Source organism: Pteronotus mesoamericanus, unplaced genomic scaffold (assembly GCF_021234165.1).
Source record: "Pteronotus mesoamericanus isolate MK-2021 breed Mesoamerican mustached bat unplaced genomic scaffold, CSHL_Meso_final scaffold_21, whole genome shotgun sequence".
In the NCBI taxonomy this organism is placed as follows: Eukaryota; Metazoa; Chordata; class Mammalia; order Chiroptera; family Mormoopidae; genus Pteronotus; species Pteronotus mesoamericanus.
The window spans coordinates 20,730,225-20,751,231 of record NW_026555310.1 but is presented as its reverse complement, the minus strand read 5'-3'; the positions used below and the strand labels follow the sequence as shown (position 1 = coordinate 20,751,231).

Genomic DNA, 21,007 nt, shown 5'->3' with positions numbered 1-21,007 from the left:
TATTTACATTCATTTTTCTCATCTAAATTGCCAGCAATTAGTTTTCCAATACTTCAATCTCAATGCAAAAACTTTTCTGGAAGTGCTCTGTACATTTACTAATGATCTCCAAATTCCAAAATTTTAATGGACACAGTTGTGCAGCAACTGATGTTGCTAATACTCCTACTTCTTTAACTATTTGAGTTTTCTTATAAAATGCTCTTCTGATTCTCTTGTTACCTTGCTCAGGGTGAATTTATTATTTCTGCAATAGATTGTTCCACTTTTCTTCATTCATTCTTTAAATACTGGTAGTCCTTGGGATTTAATCTTTAGTGTTTCATTTTTCTCATTCTCTTCATTTTATCTGAATGACCTCATTCAATCTTGTGATCCAATTACTATATACAAACTAATATATTCCAAATCAGTGTCTCCAAACTAGGCTTTTCCCACTGTTTCCTGGACAATCACCACCCACCCCCACCCCTTCCCCAGCTGTCCCAGAGGAAGCTCATTCTTCACATGTGCAAAACTTAATTCATCATTTTTCTCACCAAACTTCCTTCTACTGCTGCTATTTCTAACTCATTTGGTGACACCTGGTCACCTAGGCTATAAATATGATTAAATCCTTTATTTTATCTCTGCCTTTCACCTGCAATGGTCAATTGATCACACAGTTTTTTGTTTGTTTTGTTTGTTTTTGTTTCTTAATAGCGCCAAGATTTTCGTTTCTTACTACTAGAAGAGCCTCTCAATCAGTTTCCCAGGCTCCAGTTCTCTGCTAAAGAAATTAATTCTCTATTCAGTTTTCAATAGTACTCATTACAACCACACAGCAAATATTCATTGGTTGTAATTAAATTTTAATAAATATTTATTGATCATGATATACTATGTGTTAAGGACTGAAAATTGCAAACTAAACCAGAGAAGTAAGCCTTGACATGGATGGAAGGACGGATGGATGGAAGAATGAATAAATGCCAGTATGATCTTAACCCTGGCTTTTTGCCTTTCAATGGTTTTTCAGTATCTCTAGCACCTAAGGTCTATAAATATTTCCAAGTTGTCTCTTATGTTCTTAAACTACTTATTTGTCATTTCTTGCCTTATAATATATTCTTAAAACCAAACTCTACATAGATCCATGTACAACCTGTTTCAACCTTTGCCTTCTGGACTTTATCTAAGCAGGGTTTTTTGTTTTGTTTTGTTTGTTTGTTTTTATTGCCTGTAATATTGTTCTTGTGTTTGTCCATCCCCAAAACTCTCTGCAATTGCTTAGCTGCCCTTCATCCTTTGGGATTTGACCTAAGAACCCCCACTACAATACACCATCCCTGGCACCTTCCACCACTCTTAGATTAAATTCATTGCCTTTCCTCTGCGTAGTGTTCAGTTCTATGCATATATCTATCATGTTACATCTGTTTGCATCCCATTCTTCCCAACTACACTATGAGCATCCTAAAGGCATGGGTTTTATCTTACTCATCTTTAAATCTCCAGTTCCTGGCATAGGAACTGTTAAAAGGCACAATGTTGTTAAAGGCGTAATACAGGTTGTTAAAACGTTTGTTGACTAAATAAATGAAGGAATAATTATATTTAATTTAAAAATTAACAAATAAACACAGGAGACAACTCAGCCCATGTCAAAAGCTCAAGTTTTAGTAGAAGAAACAATAGGTATAATAATAAGGAACAAATTAGTTTCTTGTACAGGATTTATTTCAAACACTATTGGAGTTTTAGATCAGCTACCAATGACAAAAAGAGAGAATAGTAAGTGAAAGGGGAAAGAAAGGACTAGAGTTTTGGGTACATGAGGAAATGAGAACCTGGAGGAGGTAGTTAAAATATTTCTGTAAAATGTTTTTAAACATTGAATTTTTCTTTTATAATATTTCATAATTTATCTCTGTTGTAAGATTTAATTTTAAAAACAATTCATATCCCATTGGATACTAAAACTACACAGTATGAATTTCCTAACTGTTGAAATGATTTGTGTTCATGAACAAAATCCCACTATCATAATGGCATTAAAACGCCTGAGTATGGCCAAGGTGTCTACTAGACTGAAAGAGGTTTTATGTATAAACAAATGATAAAAACAAAATCCTTCATCATAGTGATTGTTTCAGATCACTTTAGACTTTCTGAAATCCAAGCAAGTTGAACTTTGCTTTTTTATAGCAATAAGCTCAGCTATATGTTTTTCTCATTTTAAGCAGTTAAATCAATAATTCTCCTAAATCACCTGTGGAATTCAAGTTAACTTCAGAGCAATTGATATACTATACACAAGTAAAGGTGAAGGTGTTTCTAAGTGCAGAAAATCTATAATACCCTTATAGATGTGCTAGAATAGTATATGACTTTATTATTTAAAATTTTTATAATAAATGTAAATATTTTGTTGTAAACTCATAAAATAAGTAATCAAGATAAATATTTCACATGAATTTTATTTGAGAAGGTAAATTTAAGAATCATCTCTTGTTTGATTATACAGATAAATTTTTTAAAGAGTTTATTTATTTTTTAGAGAGAGGGGAAGGGAGGGAGAAAGAGAGGGATAGAAGAAACATCAATGTGTGGTTGCCTCTTGCGTGCCCTCCAGTTGGGAGCTGGCCCACAACCCAGGCATATGCTTTGATGACTGGGAATCAAACCAGTGACCCTTTGCTTTGCACTCTGGTGCTCAATCCACTGAGTCACACCAGCCAGGGCTGATTATACAGCTATTTTAAAAGATGATTATTTTTAGGTAATTGTTAGTTCCTAACTGATTTGCCATAGGCTCACTTTTTTCAGTAAATATTTTTTAAACCAAAAATATATTTGTCTTTTTAATGTAGCATACCAAATAAAAACATTATCCTACTTAATTTAATAGTTACCTAGTTGGCTAGTTAGTAAGAGATTATAAACTCTTTAAGAAACACCTCTCCAAATGGGAAGGTGTTTCTGCATATAAAAGATGATAGCATTCTTTCCTCACCTCTTTTCCCATTAATTGAATGAATTCTAACTAGTGAAAATTCCCAGATTAATTATCTAAGAAATTTGAATATCCCTGAAAAGGTGACAAAGAACCAAAAATCTTCTTTCATTTTGTATTCCAGCATTACTACTCTAAGGTATCATTTAAGCCATTGCATAATAATTCACTTTAAGATGCTCAAAGAGAAACGTTAATTAAGCAACTGCTTCAATATCCAGATCTATAGTAGACTACTATGCCTAATTTTGCCTGTGTGTCTTCTGAGGAAATAAGTGATGCAGAGTAAAACAAACAAGATGATCCAGATATTAGAAAGTAGGGATTTGGAAGAGGGGCATTTGTATGACCCATTTAACAGCAAATCAAATGCTATTTCTCTTTTATTTTTCACTTTCGGTATTAAGGTTTAGCAAGCATTTCATTATTTGACACTTTCTTTGGACATTTTTTGACATTTTATAACCTTTCCACTTTTCTTTCAGGGCTTTTTGATATACTTCCTTCCTGCTGGAGTGTAGCCCGAATCTGCGATCTGCAGTTTGAGATCAGGAAGCTTCCTAAACCACGTAGAAACAAGCCTGTGAGATGTACATTTGAAGCTTTCTAGGAGAATGGTGAATTTTAGATCCCTGGACTAACACGTGTTAAGGAATTTCCCTTCCCCCTAAAAAATGAAAAACAAATAATTCAAATGTCTTGAAATATCAGAAATATAGTGACCTAGAATAAACTCCTGAAATCCTTTTCATTGTGTCACATTCAAAATTTTCAAAGTGGGTTAATACATTTAATAAATAATAGTGCTACATTATACTTATACAATAATTTAACATCTTCAGAAATGCAAACACTCATCCCATCTAATTTTTTATAACATCCTGTGAAGTGACTTGGGAAGATATTACTAATGTCTGTAGCTACCTTAAAGATTAAAAATCTAAGGCACAAAGAGAAGAATGACTTGCTCAAGAACTTAAAATAATGTGAGATGGGATTGTGACTACCAGTTTTCGAATACCTTGTTTAATCTTATTTTCTGAAATAATTTATTAAATCAGACAATAGTTTCTGTTATGTCTTATTTGTGCTTATTCATAGCTTAACTCAAAAGGGTCAATTTTGAAAGTTTTAAAGCCTGCATTAACCATCTCAGCATTAGAATTTTTAGGCACCTTTGGTGAAAAATGTTTAAAAAGGAACAAATGAATAAAATTAAAATGCCATATACTGGTAATGGAGCTGGTTACCTGAACAATTAATTTGGGGAAAAAACGTGCACACATAAATGTTTACTGTAACATTATTTAAAACTCTCAATGTTGTAGACAAACCAAAGTGTATATTAGTGGGAAACACAAAATTTTGAACATCCAGCTTAATAAAATATGTTGCAGTACGATTTCAGTCTAAAAGTATAAAAGATGAAAGGTGGTCATATTTTTTATTTGTAAGTAGAATATACTCCTTTTAGCTTCATATACATTATATATGGTAGTACATGTCATTTTATATGTAATATATAGGTATCATAGGATACACATTACAATATATAGATATGCTAACATCCTACCTATTACATTTCTATGTCTAAATATAAAAAGATGTATATACATATTTATATATAAATTTTTACATATTTACATCCACATCGAGTTCTGGAAAAATATGTATTGAACTGTCAACAGTAATACCTCTGGAGAGTGGCATTATAGGAATAAGTGAGCATAGGCAGACAACTTTAGTTTCTGTTTTCTATACTTCTGCATTATTTGAGGTTTATGCAGTCAGCAAATGCTGTCTTTAATCTATTAGAAAACGTGAAGGGTCATTATGAGCTGACTATTTAAATAGGTTAGGAAAAGTTTAAATGTATTCTGTGAAAACAGAGCCAAGAGAAATTATTAGAGCAACCGTACTGTTTACTTAGTATCTATAGTTCGCCCTGCTTAGCTGGCGAAGATATCTAAGGCGGTGAAGTGGAAGCCGAAATTGGGGCAGGGCAGCATAACAAAAAGAGGACAATCCTGGGACCCGGTATCAGGGAGCTGCTAAATGAGCAATGAATGCCCGAACTCTTATGCGAGTGAAAAACATTACTTTCCCAAGTTTAACCTAGTATTATTTTGGCCTTTTACAGTAAGTAAACTTAACAGAGTATCTGATTTCACATGATATTCCAAGAGCACGACTTATTCAGACTTTGTGGACAGTACTTATCTATTGCAGAGTGAGAAGCAAAATGCTATCTTAGCCTGTTTTATTAAATATTAGGCAGGCCAGAAAGTCCAGTTTTTCCTGTAAAATAAAAGACACATTTTTCATTTCACCAATAACTATTGATTTGGATATCAATAAACTATGTCAGCTATCTCCCATGTGCTTAAATGCTGATTGTTCTCAATTAATGTCTCAATTTGATCACTATCAACTTTTCAACCGGTCAACCATCGGCCAGCGAGAACTCTCCAGCATGAAATTTTGCAAACCACTTTTCACAAGTTCTATCCCAGCACCTTCTCCATACACTGCACAAACCTTTCCTGTGTGTGTTTCATGTTCATTTTTACTTTTCTGAAATAATGAAGCATCATATGCCAAAAATGTTGCTTATTTTCTTCCATCTTCAATATTAAAATGGCTACACAAAAATTAACCAATTTTGATTTTTTTCAAAAACTGTGCATTGATATGATAGCTGTCACAATACAATTTAACAAAATCATTTTGAATTAAGTTACAGACAACTAAATGATACTAGAGCCATGCTAGGAAAAAAACAAATACACTTTTTTGGCTAACCTAATATTTTTTTCTGCTTCCTTACTTTTTCTCTCAACCTTATAACTGAAGTTTGTGTTCTAATGGAACTTTATACCATGAAAGAGCATGTTTACTGGAGAATAGAGTTGTACATTTATCATTAATAGTTACATTTAGTCACATAAAATCGTATATTGTTATTCTGGGTTTACATTTCAGTTTGATGACCTCAGCGTGAGTCTACTACTGAGATGTTTTCTGTGACAACAAAAATATGAACTTAGAATTCTGAGGGTTGAGCCGGACTAGGGCAACTTCATATCAGAATATCGCATTTCTAGGCCTCTTGACTGAGAGCTCATAGTGTTATTAGTTAAGCATTCTTTTCACTTGACATTATTACATTATCAAGAACCAGAGTCATGCCAAAAAAAAAAATACTAAGTTAAAGAGGCTAATATTTAAATTGAATGGCATTCTTATGCCCTTAACTGTTAAATATCAAATAACATGGATTAAAATATTAATATAGTTACAGTCTAATAAAATTTGAGGAATTCATCAAGGAAAGGGCTTTTACGTTTCATTTGCTTGTGTGTGTGTTTTCGTGGTGGAAGTGTGGGCGGCTGGTCGGGGAGGACTAGATCAAACAATGGTTACTCACATAGCTCAGTTATCACTTCACAGGGTTATATGCTTAAAATTAATGATGTACCTATGTTTTATAAACAATAATGCACAATATAAGCTCTTATTTTTATACCATGTTATGATACTCTGTCACAATAAAGAAATATACGTCTATCTCCTTTTTCTCAGTGATAAAACATGTAAAATTATTATAAGCTATTTTAGCAAAAAGCATATTTTATTGACTTATGAGAACTGGAGGGTGGCTGTTACCATACAATTCTGGAATGTTATATACAACATTGCACTCAGTTCTTTTTCCTTTTTTAATCATTTCATATTCTTAAGTCATCAATCTGACTTCCTTCAGGTGGAAATTTAAATGATTGGCTGTGCAGGTGCCAAAGCAATTCTTTAAAAATATAACTATTTTTACAGAGAATAGACTGATGGTTGCCAGAGGGGTGGAGTATTGGAGGACTGGGTAAAAAAGATGAAGGGCTTGAGAACTACAGGTTAGTAGTTACAAAATAGTCATGGGATGTAATATACAACATAGGGAATGTTATCATTAATAATATTCTAATAACAATGTATGGTACCACGTGGGTACTAGATATATTGAGGGGGGACACTATGCTGTACACCTGAAATGAATACAAATTAATACCGAATGCAAACTGTAATTGAAAAAATAATAAAAAATTAAAAATTAAAAAATAAAATAAAAATATGAATTATTTACAACAAAGTCAAGTTCGCCCAAAGTCTTTGGTTTATAAGGTATTTGGGAAGGGGGGAGGAATAAAGGGAAGAGCTGGTCACAATACTTCTCACACACACCAACACAGCAGCCTGCGAGATGTTTTACAACCTCTTTTCTCTGCTTGTACACTTTTGTCAGTTTGATAAAGGTGCACCACGTCAATGGTTTTTAGCTTGTAATTTGGTGATTGTTTCATCACTGTCAATTACCTGTAGTCAGCTGACACAGTTAAATCAGAAATTAGCATGCAATCTCCTAAAATGCCAGACACAAGGACCCTTTGCACATGAGAGATATAATGGAAACCACATGATACTCCATTAAACAATAAAACATGTGACATTAACTAAAAACAGGAACACATCAGCAAATATGCCTGAGGAAGTTTATGGTATTTAACTCCTAAACATTAATTTTATTGTGGTGTATGAGGAACTAATTAACTGAGAGTTTCCTCTTTCATTGGAAGTGGAAATACTGTTCCGAAAACTGATGAAGAGTAAATACAACATATTTTAAGTTTATTAAGCTTGGCTCATCGACTTTTATTTATTTAAGCTAATCTCATAAGGCAATTTAATATTTCAATCAGTAACTCTATATGGCTATTTTATTTTAGCACATTTCTGAAATATTAATCAATGCATTAAAATGCAGAATGGGTATGTGAATACATTTCTAGTTTCATACTGCCAAAACAATGACTAAATACATTTTTTAAATCACATAATCTTTTCCAACATGAACTCTGATAGACAAGTGGAAAATGACAATAGAAAAACATTGAAAACTCAGTAATTATAATGAAAATAATTAAGGTTAAAGTAATATCTATGAGATAAATGTTTCCATCAGCACTGTAATACTTTTCTCTAAATAATAATGGTTTCCTTGTCAGAGGAAGCTTCATTCAGGTGTGGCCAGAATAAATTTGATCCTAGATAGGATATAAAATGCAGTTAATTGCTGGGTGGGGTTTTAGAATAGAATCTTCTTTTATTTTTTTGAAACAGGATCGGTGTTTTCCTGACATTATACTCAGTATTTATCATTTATATATAACTTCATAAGAGAAACAATGGTGGGCACTGTTTCATATGTAATCCTCTTTAGTCTCTAAGGATTTAGTAGAATGGGTTTTATTACTCCATTTGTTAGATGAGGGAGCTGAAGCTCAGTAACTTGTACAAGGACAATCAAAGCAGTAGAAGGAGGCCAAACTTGACTCCAAGTCCCTGCTCTCTCATTCAAGTACCTCTTTATCTGTAGTTGCCTACTAGAGATTAGGTTAATTAAACCAAACAAATGAAAGACTGGGATATATAAAATCATATAGACCAAGGAATATATTTCTTATCTATATGATAGTGTACATAGGCCTGTAAACACCAGATAAACTTTGTTATAATATGTATTCTGTTCTGTGGTTGAAATGTGGTAGGTGAACAACTTCCCAGAAAGGTCATTGTAATTTAAAAGTGACTCTATACTAAACTAGACCAAAAGTTCCTAAACTTTCTTGGATTCAGGCACCACCAGTGTGGTTCAATAATTTTTCATGGCACCCCTAGGACAAAAGAAATACCCAACTACTCCATTTTATTAAGTAGTAAGGTCCAAAAGATCAAGGTTGTTTATGTAGTGTTTCTGTATTTTCCTTGAAGTTTTAAAATATGTTGTGTGCCCCTTAGAATTAGCTACAGAACACGGGAACCTTAGCACATTGCTTGGAAACTGTAACACTAGGTACATGCCCATCAATGGGGAGAGGCTCCATACCTGTAGCTTTGTGACTGGCACATTCAATGGGTCAGTTTGTGCTTAACTATCAAGCTGACTCTTTTACACTGCTTTATAATATATATAGAAAATGGATTGTTTTGTTAAATTTTGCCTTTCTTTAGATTTTTTTATATCCACATAAAATGTCTTCATGTCAAAACTTCTAAAGTATCTATTAGAATTATATGACTAGAAATTATATACCCAAACAGGAATAGCACTTAACCTAAGAGTAGGATGGAGGAAGCTGTGTGTTGGGGAAAGAGAACTCGAAGTTGGTATTAGAGAAATTGGTATTGACCAAACTTATGACTTTCAACAGCCTCATCTAAAAGTCTCTCTCAAGTCTAAAATGTTAGGCTAAAACCAACACTTAAAAAAATCTTGAATTTTGGTACATGTTTTTCTATGATAAGCAAATACAAAAGAGATGCCTACCTAAAGACAAAAATTGTTCTGCAGGTGTCAAATGTATGTGTATTTTACTTCAAAAATATCTACTCAGTACAAGCTTCTCAGTTCACAGGTTGAAGTCTTTGGTTAAAGAGGTTAGGATTCCACTAAGACTTTCCAACAGAGCAAATGGACTATGTCTTTCTTTCTTTCTTTCTTTCTTTCTTTCTTTCTTTCTTTCTTTCTTTCTTTCTTTCTTTCTTTCTTTCTTTCTTTTTTTTTACAGAGGGGAAGGGAGGGAGAAATAGAGGAGAGAAACATCGATGTGTGGTTGCCTCTCATGCACCCACTACGGGGGACCTGGAGTGCAACCCAGGCATTTGCCCTGACTGGGAATCAAATTGGCAACCTTTTGGTTCCCAGGCCAGTGCTCAATCCATTGAGCCACACCAGCCACCATCACCCAAAGTGTACTTCATTCACACACCCATTTACTTTATAACTTAGCACTGGAACCTTTGTTATTTAATTTTTCAAATTTATTTCAGGACTATAATGATTGTTTTCTAATTCAAATGAGCTAGTGCCCATAAATATAATTTAAAACTGTGATTTTTATACTGATATTATTTAATTATGTGTAGCTATATTCTACAGGTCAAGATGGCACACCATATTTCTAATTCTACCATTATATTTCTTAAAGGAAAAAATATCTTTATGTGCAACAAAAAGCTTCTTTTTTGAGAAAAGATGTGAGTTAAGTGTATCATGGTTAAGTCTCCTGACTTGTAATTTTATTTTATTTTTTCCCTGTTGAGAACATTTTAGTTTTTTTGTGAAGTTCCAGAGATTTTTCTTTTATTTATTTTATAGTCTAAACATGAAAATTTATCAATACTTTCTATGAAGTTTATTAAAACATTTGAGTTATTAATAAAAATAGTATATTTTTCATATTTACTTGAAACTCAAATCAAGATGGATGAGTCAGTCTTTTTCATTGACAACTATTAATATTACTTTCAACAGCTAACAACCAGAGAAGTCACATATGGTTGACAATTATGAGAGGATAAAAATTAAGACATATTTAAGAGAGGGGATGTTAGGATTTGTCTCTCTCCCTCTTTTCCTTTCCCACAATGTGATTAGATAGGAAGTAGTTTGGACTATTTATCACTTCCACCAGGCTCCTCAATCAAACTGAGTCAAAGTGCCAGGGCGTCAACAAAGGGTGGAACTTTCTTTTGCTACTGGCTTCTTAGTTTTACAGTTTGGCATGATGCTGGTTTCAAGCGTTCCAGCAACCATAGAGACTTTATTCTATTTTATTTCCAAAGTTATAAAAGAAGTGGTATTGTTTTATAACTTTAAGCACTGCAGGTATGAATATCAAATGGTTAATACACTAACAATTTTAAAGAGGAAAAATTTCTGCATGCCATATTATATTCACACTGAACAAATTCAGTATGCCAATTCTGTCAACTGGAAGTGAGGCTGAGGTGTTCTTGACCTTTTCCAAGCCTACAGTTATGCTATTGTTCATACTCAATGTGGTTTTCTCTTCAGCACAATATTTGCTAATGGGACGTATTTCTATAGCTGCTTAAAAAGTTCTTTCTGGAAACAGAACTAGTCTATATGTGTATATTGCAGGTGCAGTCTGAGGCAACTGATGATTTTTAAAAGTGTCTTCTTTTTTTTAATTTTAGTAACCAAGGTTACCAAAACCACATTGAAAACATATGTTTAATGTGAATAGTAATTCCTTAGGAAAATGGAAACAGAATAGAGCACAAAAGTCTCTTATAATTAAAATCTCAAGATTTAGTATAGTAATAAAATTTAAAATTCCAGTTTTAGAATTTAAATTATTATCAGAATGTAAATATTTAAAATATATAGCTCTTAATTATTAAACATGTTGATGTTTATGATGTGTTGATCTACAAAGACAGAATGTGTGGCAAATAATATTAAATTAATGAATTAAAAGGCCAGAGTGAGAACATCATCTTAAAATATAGGGAAATGAAGTCAATAGAAAGATGTACAAATGTAGTAGAAAACTCGCAAAGGGTAAATTAGTACCCTAAAAGTGTAAATTTTTATAGTCCTGAGTTCAGTTCACTTTTATCTGGACTTCATAGTTGCAATTGTGCATCTCAAATGACTTTGTATATATGAAAAACTGTACCCCATTTCTCCCATATTATATAGAGATAGGTTTAAAGACTAGAAATAAATGGTAAATATGAAAATTCAAAACATCATTTAACAGGAAAATTAGATCTGATTTCTATTAATATTGGATAGAGTTTTACAAATGTAATAAGTACTGAAGCATGGGAAGATGCTAATTTATTAACATATAAATGAACAAAAAACCTACTGTTATTTACAAAATGATATTCTACATAAATATGTAAAATGATATTATTCCACTAATTGTTTTCAGTGGTGTTCTACTTTTATCAATGAAAACAGTTCAGTAAACTTGCTTTTCCTACACATTTTCTAGCAATGGTAATGATGTTTTAGAAGATGTTTAGTTTATCAGTTTAGACCCTTTTTGGAATTTGTTACTATTTTTATCTAACATATTATAATTGGTATTTTGGCTATATGAATTTTACACAACGAAATATTAGATGGTTTTCAAAACTAACAATGGCCCTGACTACTGTGGTTCAGTTGGCTGGACATCCTCCTGAGAAGCCAAAGGTCAGCAGTTTGATTCCCAGTCAGGGCACATGCCTGGGTTGTGAGTTAAGTCCTGGGATGGGGCATTTATGAGAAACAGTGATTTTTTTTCACACATCGATATTTGTGATGTTTCTCACCCTTTGTTTCTCCCTCCCTTACCCTCTCTCTAAAAATAAATAAACAAAATCTTAAAAAAAATACTAACAATGCACAATTTTGGTTTTAGTAAAAAAGGAAAAACATAAAATGACAGGCATCTACAGTTATTATGCAATATTAACAGTTATCTTCATAACTTACCACTTAGTACAAAACGTCCTTGCATTCTCTGTAATGAGTACTTATTCACACTATTCATACATTCATTTAACAAATAGTTTAATGTTGTACTCAAAGTTTTGAGACCACAATAAATAAGACAGATTCAGCACCTGCCCTCATAGAGCATTCAATTACAGTGAAAGAAAAAACAGGGAGGGCAAAAGTAGGTTTACAGTTGTGAGTATGCAAAACACAGAGTTTATTCTTGTATTGAATATTATTTTTCATTTATTGTCATATTAGTAATATAATACAATTATAGAGCTACTTTTTTAAATTTCTTTATTCAGGATCCAAAAGAACCAGAAGAAAGAGATCTAACTAGGTCAGGCAAGCTCTCCCTGGTCTGAGTTGAAAGAGGTTCAGAATATCAAGGAGAGTGAACACTGGCAATGCCAGTCCAGAGTTAAGAAATGGGCTGGGCCTAGGAACTAAATAAGACTACAGCACTTGGGCTGCTTCCATGTAAACAACTATGGAACATTTACACAATGGAATATGACTCGGCTATAAAAAAGAGAATTTTACCATTTGCAGCAGTATGCATGGACCTGGAGAACATTATGCTAAATGAAATAAGTCAATCAGATAAAGACAAATACTATATGATTTCACTCATATTTGGAATCTAATGAACAAACTGAACTAACAAGCAAAACAGAGACAGACTCATCGATGGAGAGCAGACGACAGCTAGTGGGGCTGGGGATGTTAGGGGGTGGAGGGATTGAGCAAAAAGGAAAAAGGACGCATGGACACAGACAAGAGTGTGATGATTGCTGGGGGTAGATGGGCAAAAGGGGACTAAATAGTAATGGAAAAAAAAATAAAAGAAGACTAGGGAAAAATTAGCCTGTAAACATAGGGCAGAGAGAGAAAATGGAAGACCAACTAATCCACATTAAGAAACTGGGCTTATCTTAAAGGACAATGGAAAGTTATTGAAAAGCATATTCCTGTCTTATCTATGCAAAATAAGTTTAGCCTGAATATTATATTCATATTTTAAGAATACACTGGAAATAGAAGTTATGAAACTGAATTCTAAAAAGTAAATTTTGGCTTCAAAAGCATAGAAGTAATCTAAGCTCTTTTAAATACCAACATAAATCCTTTTCAATACCTTCTGTGTGTTTCCTCTTTAAAATAAAAATGCTATATGGGTGATCTCATTTTTTTGGTGTGGCAGAAATGTTAAATTGCCTAATTTAACGCCATATCCTCCACCCACTCCCAAATGAAAAGTCAGTGGTACTTACTACATCCAGCCTTATAGCTGAAGCCTGGAGGAAGGAGGAATCCTTGCTGGGCAGCCGCAGCCAGTGTCCGTTGATCAGGAGGGAATACGGGAATCATTAATGGCGGTAGTTGACCTTGAACCTGCTGAACATGATAAAGTGGATCAAAGAGAAGAAGTTTCGGTGCTCCATGGTTCCCACCCGCCTTACTTTATGATTAAAGAAAATTATTTATTCAATTCAATACACTGGCATACAAACTTGTTAGAAGTCATGCTATGGGACTACCTTAGGGAAATCAATATATACTATAGTTGAAAGGTGTTAATCAAGTTCACTTCCTGACGTGATGAATAATTTCCCTATGTGATATTCTTGAGAGTGATAAAGCATCACTACTTCACACAATAAGCCTTCTTCTCATTGCATTTATATAATTAAAAAATTATCCCTCGAATTGAACTAAACTCTCCTCACGTAAATCCCACCTGTTAGGAATAATTCTTCTTTCTAAAATAAAACAAATGAAACTAGTATCATTTAACACGTGAATAGCTCTTCATTACTTGAAGATAATTCTTATGTTGACACATACTATTAAAATTTTACAATTCTTGAATAAAATAGCTGAAAGAAAGCTTAGAGAGTAAGACTCCCCCCTGCTTTTTTTTATAGAACTGGGGCTAAAAGGCAACTTATTTTGCCATGGTCATTGAATAGGATAGTCAAAACTAGGTCTAGAATCCAATCCCTTAAATTCTGCCTTGTGATATATTTTTGCCTTCATCTATCATTTTTGAAGCTTTAAACCACTCCTCAAATGACATAGCCTCTGCTTTGGTTGCTGTCTTTGGACTACACCTTAATTAGCTGGTATAACTCTCAAAATATAAGGTTCACATCCTCAAATGAATAATATGGCACAATGGAATAACTATCTTCTTTGACCTGAATAAGAATTTCCAGAAGTATAACCTAATGTTGTCATTTCTGCAGCTATGTCCCATTAGTGACTAATGCAGAGAATGTCATTAACTAAAATACCTAGGATAATTTTTTCCAAATATTTAAGCAAGACCTCCCTGGCAAACATGATTATTAGTTAGTGTTTGTCACTGAATATGTGAATGAGAATTTAGGATCATGCTGTAAATCACTTATCAACACTCTATTTTCACTTACTACTCCTTTCACACATTAATTCACTTGGAAAATATTTGATAAGTGCCTACTATGTACAAGAGGATGAATTAGGCTGTAGGAATATAATAGTGAACAAGAAAACCAGGATCTTATACCCATGGAGCTTACATTACAATGGGAAGAATAGTAAAAAGTAAAAGAGATACACAAAAATATCACAAATCCATTCATTTTCTAACCCTAAAAGCAGCTCTGAGACATCTCCCAGACTGGTTTTCCCTTCTCCCCTGGCACTGCACATTCTTATGGCACTTAGGATTCTTATAGTTCTCTCATCATTTCTCACTCTTAAAGTCCACCCTCAGTTTCTCCTTCATCTTTCACAGTAAACCTCTGGGCTATTTCTGAGACTTTGATTGGTGAGTGTCCTTCTGTGGGTGGGAAGTGAGAGAGAGCAAGGAAGTAAGGGAGGAAATGGGGGAGAGAATGGAAGAGTGAGAGAGAGAGGGGGAGAGAGAGAGGAGAGAGAAATGAGCACTATAAGAATAAGGAATCTGTTTTCAGCAATGATTCCAAATTGGAAAGCATTTCTTTTAGCCAATAAGATTTTAAACCTATCACTATCATATCTGTTTTAGTCAAACTAAAATGGAAGGACCACATCAAAGAAAACAAGAAGTATCTTAAGGTTAAAGCTGGAGGTTATACCACTGCAGCCAGCATTTTTCAATATTCTGGAGACAAGATAAACTTCATGTAGAAATCAATGAAAATCAATTGTTTAAAGACTTAAAAAATTAGAGATTACATATTGAGCAAGTACATAAGAATAAGTGGCCTAAAACAAGAGGTAAACATTGGAAGGCAAACAGTATGGGAACTAGGTCAGTGTAAGCAGAGGACACTGGCCAGAGTAGCCTGCAGAGAGACAAACAAGAAACCAGATGCACAGGATAAGGGTTATCACCAACTACTGTAAGTCCTTTACATTTCATCGTTAGTAAGTCATATTTTATATCGTACTTCTTTTCGAAGACAACATTGGTTCTAAGATCTATCACAAAGTTAATAAAAGAATTTTAAAGGGTAGAAGAAATAAACAAAATGAAACACATACATGGATCATGAGAGCCATTCAAATTTCAGATACCTTAGGATCTGAGAAAAATAACTAGAATTGTAGAAACAACAGGTTTTAGTTTTAATGTAGTAGCTCTCATGCTTGAATGTACATGAGAATCACTGGGCAAGCTCTGAAGAACTCCCAATGCTCAGACTGCTTCCCAGACCAATTAAATCTGAATTAGAGGCGAGGCCCAGCCATCAGCATTTTTTTAAGTTTCCCTGATGCCTCCAATGTGCATCCAGGCTTGGGAAGTAGTGTCTCAAAAAATGCTTTCAGTCACTGTCAATGCATCTTTTCGTCTCCTTCATTTTTGCCTTGAGTTACAAAACACCTTCGCATATATAAGTAGTTGAAAGGGAGACTCTGCCTGACTTTTACAGGTTCTGGTGCTCACAGGATAAAATCAGATATTAAGCTATATTCCTCTTACAATTACTTCGGAATGAATCTTGTATCTCTATTTTACATACCCTTCTTGCAAAAAACAAACCTTCTGATGGTTTGTTTTTACCTAGAAATAGTGACCAAATCCCTCAGTCTGCAAGCTTCTTCACAATTTGCCCCCAGTTTCCTTCCAGACATTTCTGCTGTCCTCCTCCAGTTATTCTGTATTTTTGTCTCATGGATCATGAAGACTTCTTACATACGCAATGTTTTTCCATGCTTGAATGCAGTCACAAGTATTTTCTCTTCTGTTTTGAGTAATTTCTCTCTTCCTTTTGTTCTTGGCAAAAACCTACTTATTTTTCAAAGGCTTTTGAGCACACATAATGTCTCTGCCTATGAAGTATTTCTTTCTTATGGTGCAAATTTCAGGGAAAAAACTGTTATTTCCTTTAACCTCATAAAGCTAATGTAATACTGTATTGAATAATAGTTATTTGTAAAAGTAAAGTTTCCCAATGACCTATGACTTTAATAAAGAAAGAGGGTATAACTTACTTATTATTGGATCTTTCGAGCTCAGAACAATAGTGAAATTATAATATGAATTGATAATTCACAAATAAAGAAGAATGAATTATTAGTCCCACCTTTCTATTTATACTCATATGTACCAACTCCAAATGTTCAAAAAAGGCATGTGGACCAAAAAAATAAAAATTTTAATGACTACAAAGGAATTCAATTTCACCAAGAAGAATAAAGTACCAATTGTTTTATGTTCCTATTTTTAAGCTATAAAAATATGGTCATACGCACTGTGATCTATCCATGACTCTTGGAATTATGCATGTATGAAGACATGAAAAGGCTCCAGAAATATTAGAAATTAATTACACACTTTTATAATGAACAGATATACTTGCCTATTATGTTCTAGTAACATGATGTTTTTACTTATTATAGCTCTGTGATATGTTTTAATAAAAGTTAGTACTCTACTTTACTATTACTTTCAAATACATCCTGGCTTTTTGACATTTATTTTTTCACATTAATTTTAGGATATAAAATTTCTATTTGAATTTATCAACCTGATGGTTTGATGGCTAATAGCAGTTTATTTCTTTCAATTTATCTAAATCTTCCTTTGCTTCTTATAGTTCTTTAGGTAATTTTATTTTTAAGATTTTTAAAAAATATTTTATTGCTATTGTAAAGGAAATGTTTTCTTGTTATATTGTTTAACTGGTTGTTGCATGTACATAAGGCTATCTACTCTTGTATGACAGTTTTTATCAGGTAATTCATTTATACTCTAATAGTTTATAGTATTTTTCAGCTAACAATTTTAGTATTTTAAAGAATAAATTCTAATGAATTCCAGGGTTTTTAAATGTCTATTAATTACTCAACTTTTGCCTTATTATAATTATTGAAATTAATTTTGCTTTAGTATTATAATTTGTTTCAATGTATAAATTTTCCAAGATCCATATATATAGAATAACAAGGTTTTAAGGCTGAGAAAGATTCTAGAGGTTGCCTGGCACGACACAATCATTGTGACCATAAGGAAGTAAGACTTAGTTTGGCCACATAAGTTGTTTAAGATTCCATATTTAGGTAACAGGAAAGTTAACAATGAAACTACACCTTCTACCTCTGACTTTGGCACTCCTGCACACAACGGAAAGTGAACGGGGGAGGGGAGCAAAGCGGAAGGACCTCCTAGGGTCAGAACAGAACTAACACAGAAAATGCACCTAATTTCATAGCCCCAATGATGGGTTTTCTTTACAATATTATATAATAGATTGCAGAGCATTGTACTAATATCGAGAATAAAGGAAAAAGCAAAATAGATATGACCCAAAATATGTGGTTAGTCCACATATGCAAGGAGGACACATTTCAAAATACAGTTGATCCTCATTATCTGCAGATTTTGTATTTGCAAATTTGACTTCTCATTAAAATTTACTTGTACCCCAACAAAATTTATTTGTGCCAGTGCTTTTGCAGTCACACACAGACTTGAGCAAAGTAGAAAGAAATCTTGTTGGTGATTTCACTGTTTAAAATGCATTCAGAATCAATAAGAAAAAGAAGGCATTTTTAAACAGACACACATAAAATAAGGTTATGTATTGATCAGTTGATGAACATCGTGGGAATAAAGGCTCTCAGGAACCTAACCCTGTATATCCCCCTAGGGGCAATTGTTCAATATGCATGGACTCAGTGTTCATGGCAACTTTATAGAACATGAATAGTGCAAATAATGAGCATTAACTATATTATCACTAGATATTAATTAATGTTCAGGTCACTGCTGCTGAAATTTCGGCACTTTTTGGGAGAAAAGGACACATTACATCAGCACAGTATAATGTTTTCTAGATAAATTCTGAAACTAATTTAGTTATAAGGGTTAGTTATTCCTTCTTACATATTTGCCAGTGTTGAATATTTCCAAATCCTATTCACTATTAACTTCATTTATTTCCTTTGACCTAATGAATAAAATTCCCTTTAAGCTCCTAATTAAGTTTTAAAACGTGTGACATTTATAATTAAGTTTCTGTAAAATACTTTTGTCACAAAATTTTAGTCTTTTTATTGGGGGCATGTTATTCACAAGTAAAAAACAACCTATTAAAATTTAAGAGGTTACCTCCTATATTTGTTTTAGCTTTAAGATGGAATATTGTTTTAACACTTTTTATAGTTCTACCACATAGATACTGCATATAGACTTGCCCTCTAAAATCTTAAGAACCCAACACAAACCAAACACATTATCACATTGTAAAAGAAAAAGTAAATACTTATCAATTATTCATAGTTAAATTTTTATATTTTATGTTATTCTATTGCAACTTTAGTGGTCCCTTGAAAGTAATATAGCAAATAGACATTTAAGATTATTAATACACCTCCTAATTGCATGGGTCTGTTTATTTATTCATTCAGTCAACATTGTCACCAAGCAGAACACACACTTTTTTTGATAACTAGGGATACAAAGATGAACTGGCATAGAATGCCTGCTCACGAGGAGCTGACTCTGGTGGGGCAAACGGACAGTCACATGGCTGTTAACTTCAACAAAACAGACTTGTTCAGAACACTGTGGAAGCACAGACAGTAGACTCCTAACATAACCAGAAGTCAAGGCAGGCCTCATGGAGATAATACAGAAGGTGTAAGGAGAGATAGTTAAGTAGGAGTTAGCCAGGCAAAGAGACAAGGGTGTGAGAAAGGGATTCTAAGAGGAGGAGGCAGGAGCAAGAAACAGGGACAAGAAAAATTGCCATGTGAGGCGAACACCTCCAACAGTCTAGAACAGCAAAAATTGTAAGAGGGAACCAGTGGTGAAAAAGTCCGCCTGAATCAGTGAATATATTGGGGTGAGAGACTTAAGATTCTCAGCCCCAACAGGCTCTGGGGAATCGCTGAGGGATTTAAGCTGGCTTAGGTAGAATGCTCTGATGAGTATATGAAAAAGAGATTTGAGAGGCCAAGCATAGAGAGGAAGTAGATTTATACAATTAACTAGGTAATAGATTATGAGGGCTTAATCAGTGATAGAAGGGTTATAAATGAGGAGAAAAAGCCAAAGAATCATTTAGGGAAAATATGTGGAACATTGTTGATGGGTGAGGTTATATATGTGAGCATATAAAACAAATCTCTGTATATATCTATAAATAAATACAGGGGTGAAAGAAGTAGATTTACAGTTGCAATACCAATAAATGGCAAAATAATTAATAAGTAATAATATAAGAATAAACTCTGTTTCAAGTACTCACAACTATAAACCTACTTTTGTCCACCCTTGTAATATATAAATACATACATGTTGAAAACTTGGATATGAAGAAAAAGACTCAAAGATAACTCCCGGGGTCTACTTTATGTAACTATTTATACAAGTGTAAAAGAAAAAAAGGCATAGAGGGGTAGCGATAGTTTTCATGGGGAGATAATGAATATGGCTTTGGATGTGATATGTTTGAGGTGCCTAAATAATATTCTATTGGATGTGTGTTGCTAGTCGATCGATACCCCTGTCTGAAGTTAGGGAAGAGAGTTTTAGAGGCTATGGTATGGGGAGTCATTCACTGATGACAGTGAACTAGTTAATCCAGAGAGGGTCTGAATGATAAAAGAAATAAATGGCTCATACGATAAGAATAAAGAAAATCATGATTATAGTGTCACAAAAATGAGTAGAATTTCAAGATTGAGATAGTGATTAATAGTGAAAAATATAGTGGAAAGAGGATTGTAGGTACAAAAAAATTTTCTAAAATTGTTAATTGGAAGATAGTGGTAACTCTAATAACATCAAGTCCATTAGAACAGAGGGTAGAAATTGCAAAAGGTGGAGGACTGACAAGGAGGAAAATAGAGAAAGCAGACAGAGTCTATTCTTCAGAGAAAGCTGGGTGAGAAGCTGGGAAATATTAGACAGTAGCTGCATGGGATGCATGGTCTTTATTTAGGTTTCAGAGTTTTGAGCACATTAATTGGCTAAAAGGAACAAATAGAAATTGCAATTTTTAAATGTAGGAAAGAGAGAAACAAAGTGCTGAACCAAAACGTCAGAGAAGAGTAAAAACAAGTAAGAGGTATAGATGTTACCTTTGAACGGGAATGGCATCTCCTCCTCTGAGTCCTGAGGAAGAGGAGTATGTAAGTGAAATAAGCAGGTATGTTTTAGGTTTAGCTACAGAAATGAGAAG

General features: G+C 33.5%; 1 protein-coding gene across 2 annotated transcripts in view; it reads right to left on the bottom strand.

Moving 5' to 3' along the window:
- Positions 1 to 21,007, bottom strand: part of SOX5 (SRY-box transcription factor 5) — a 370,984-nt gene that overhangs the window by 109,874 nt on the left and 240,103 nt on the right. For both annotated transcript variants that reach the window (XM_054591329.1, XM_054591330.1), the window contains one exon: positions 13,622 to 13,742. In XM_054591329.1, the coding sequence (XP_054447304.1) occupies positions 13,622 to 13,742 (121 nt within the window). The remainder of the gene's footprint in view (positions 1 to 13,621; positions 13,743 to 21,007) is intronic.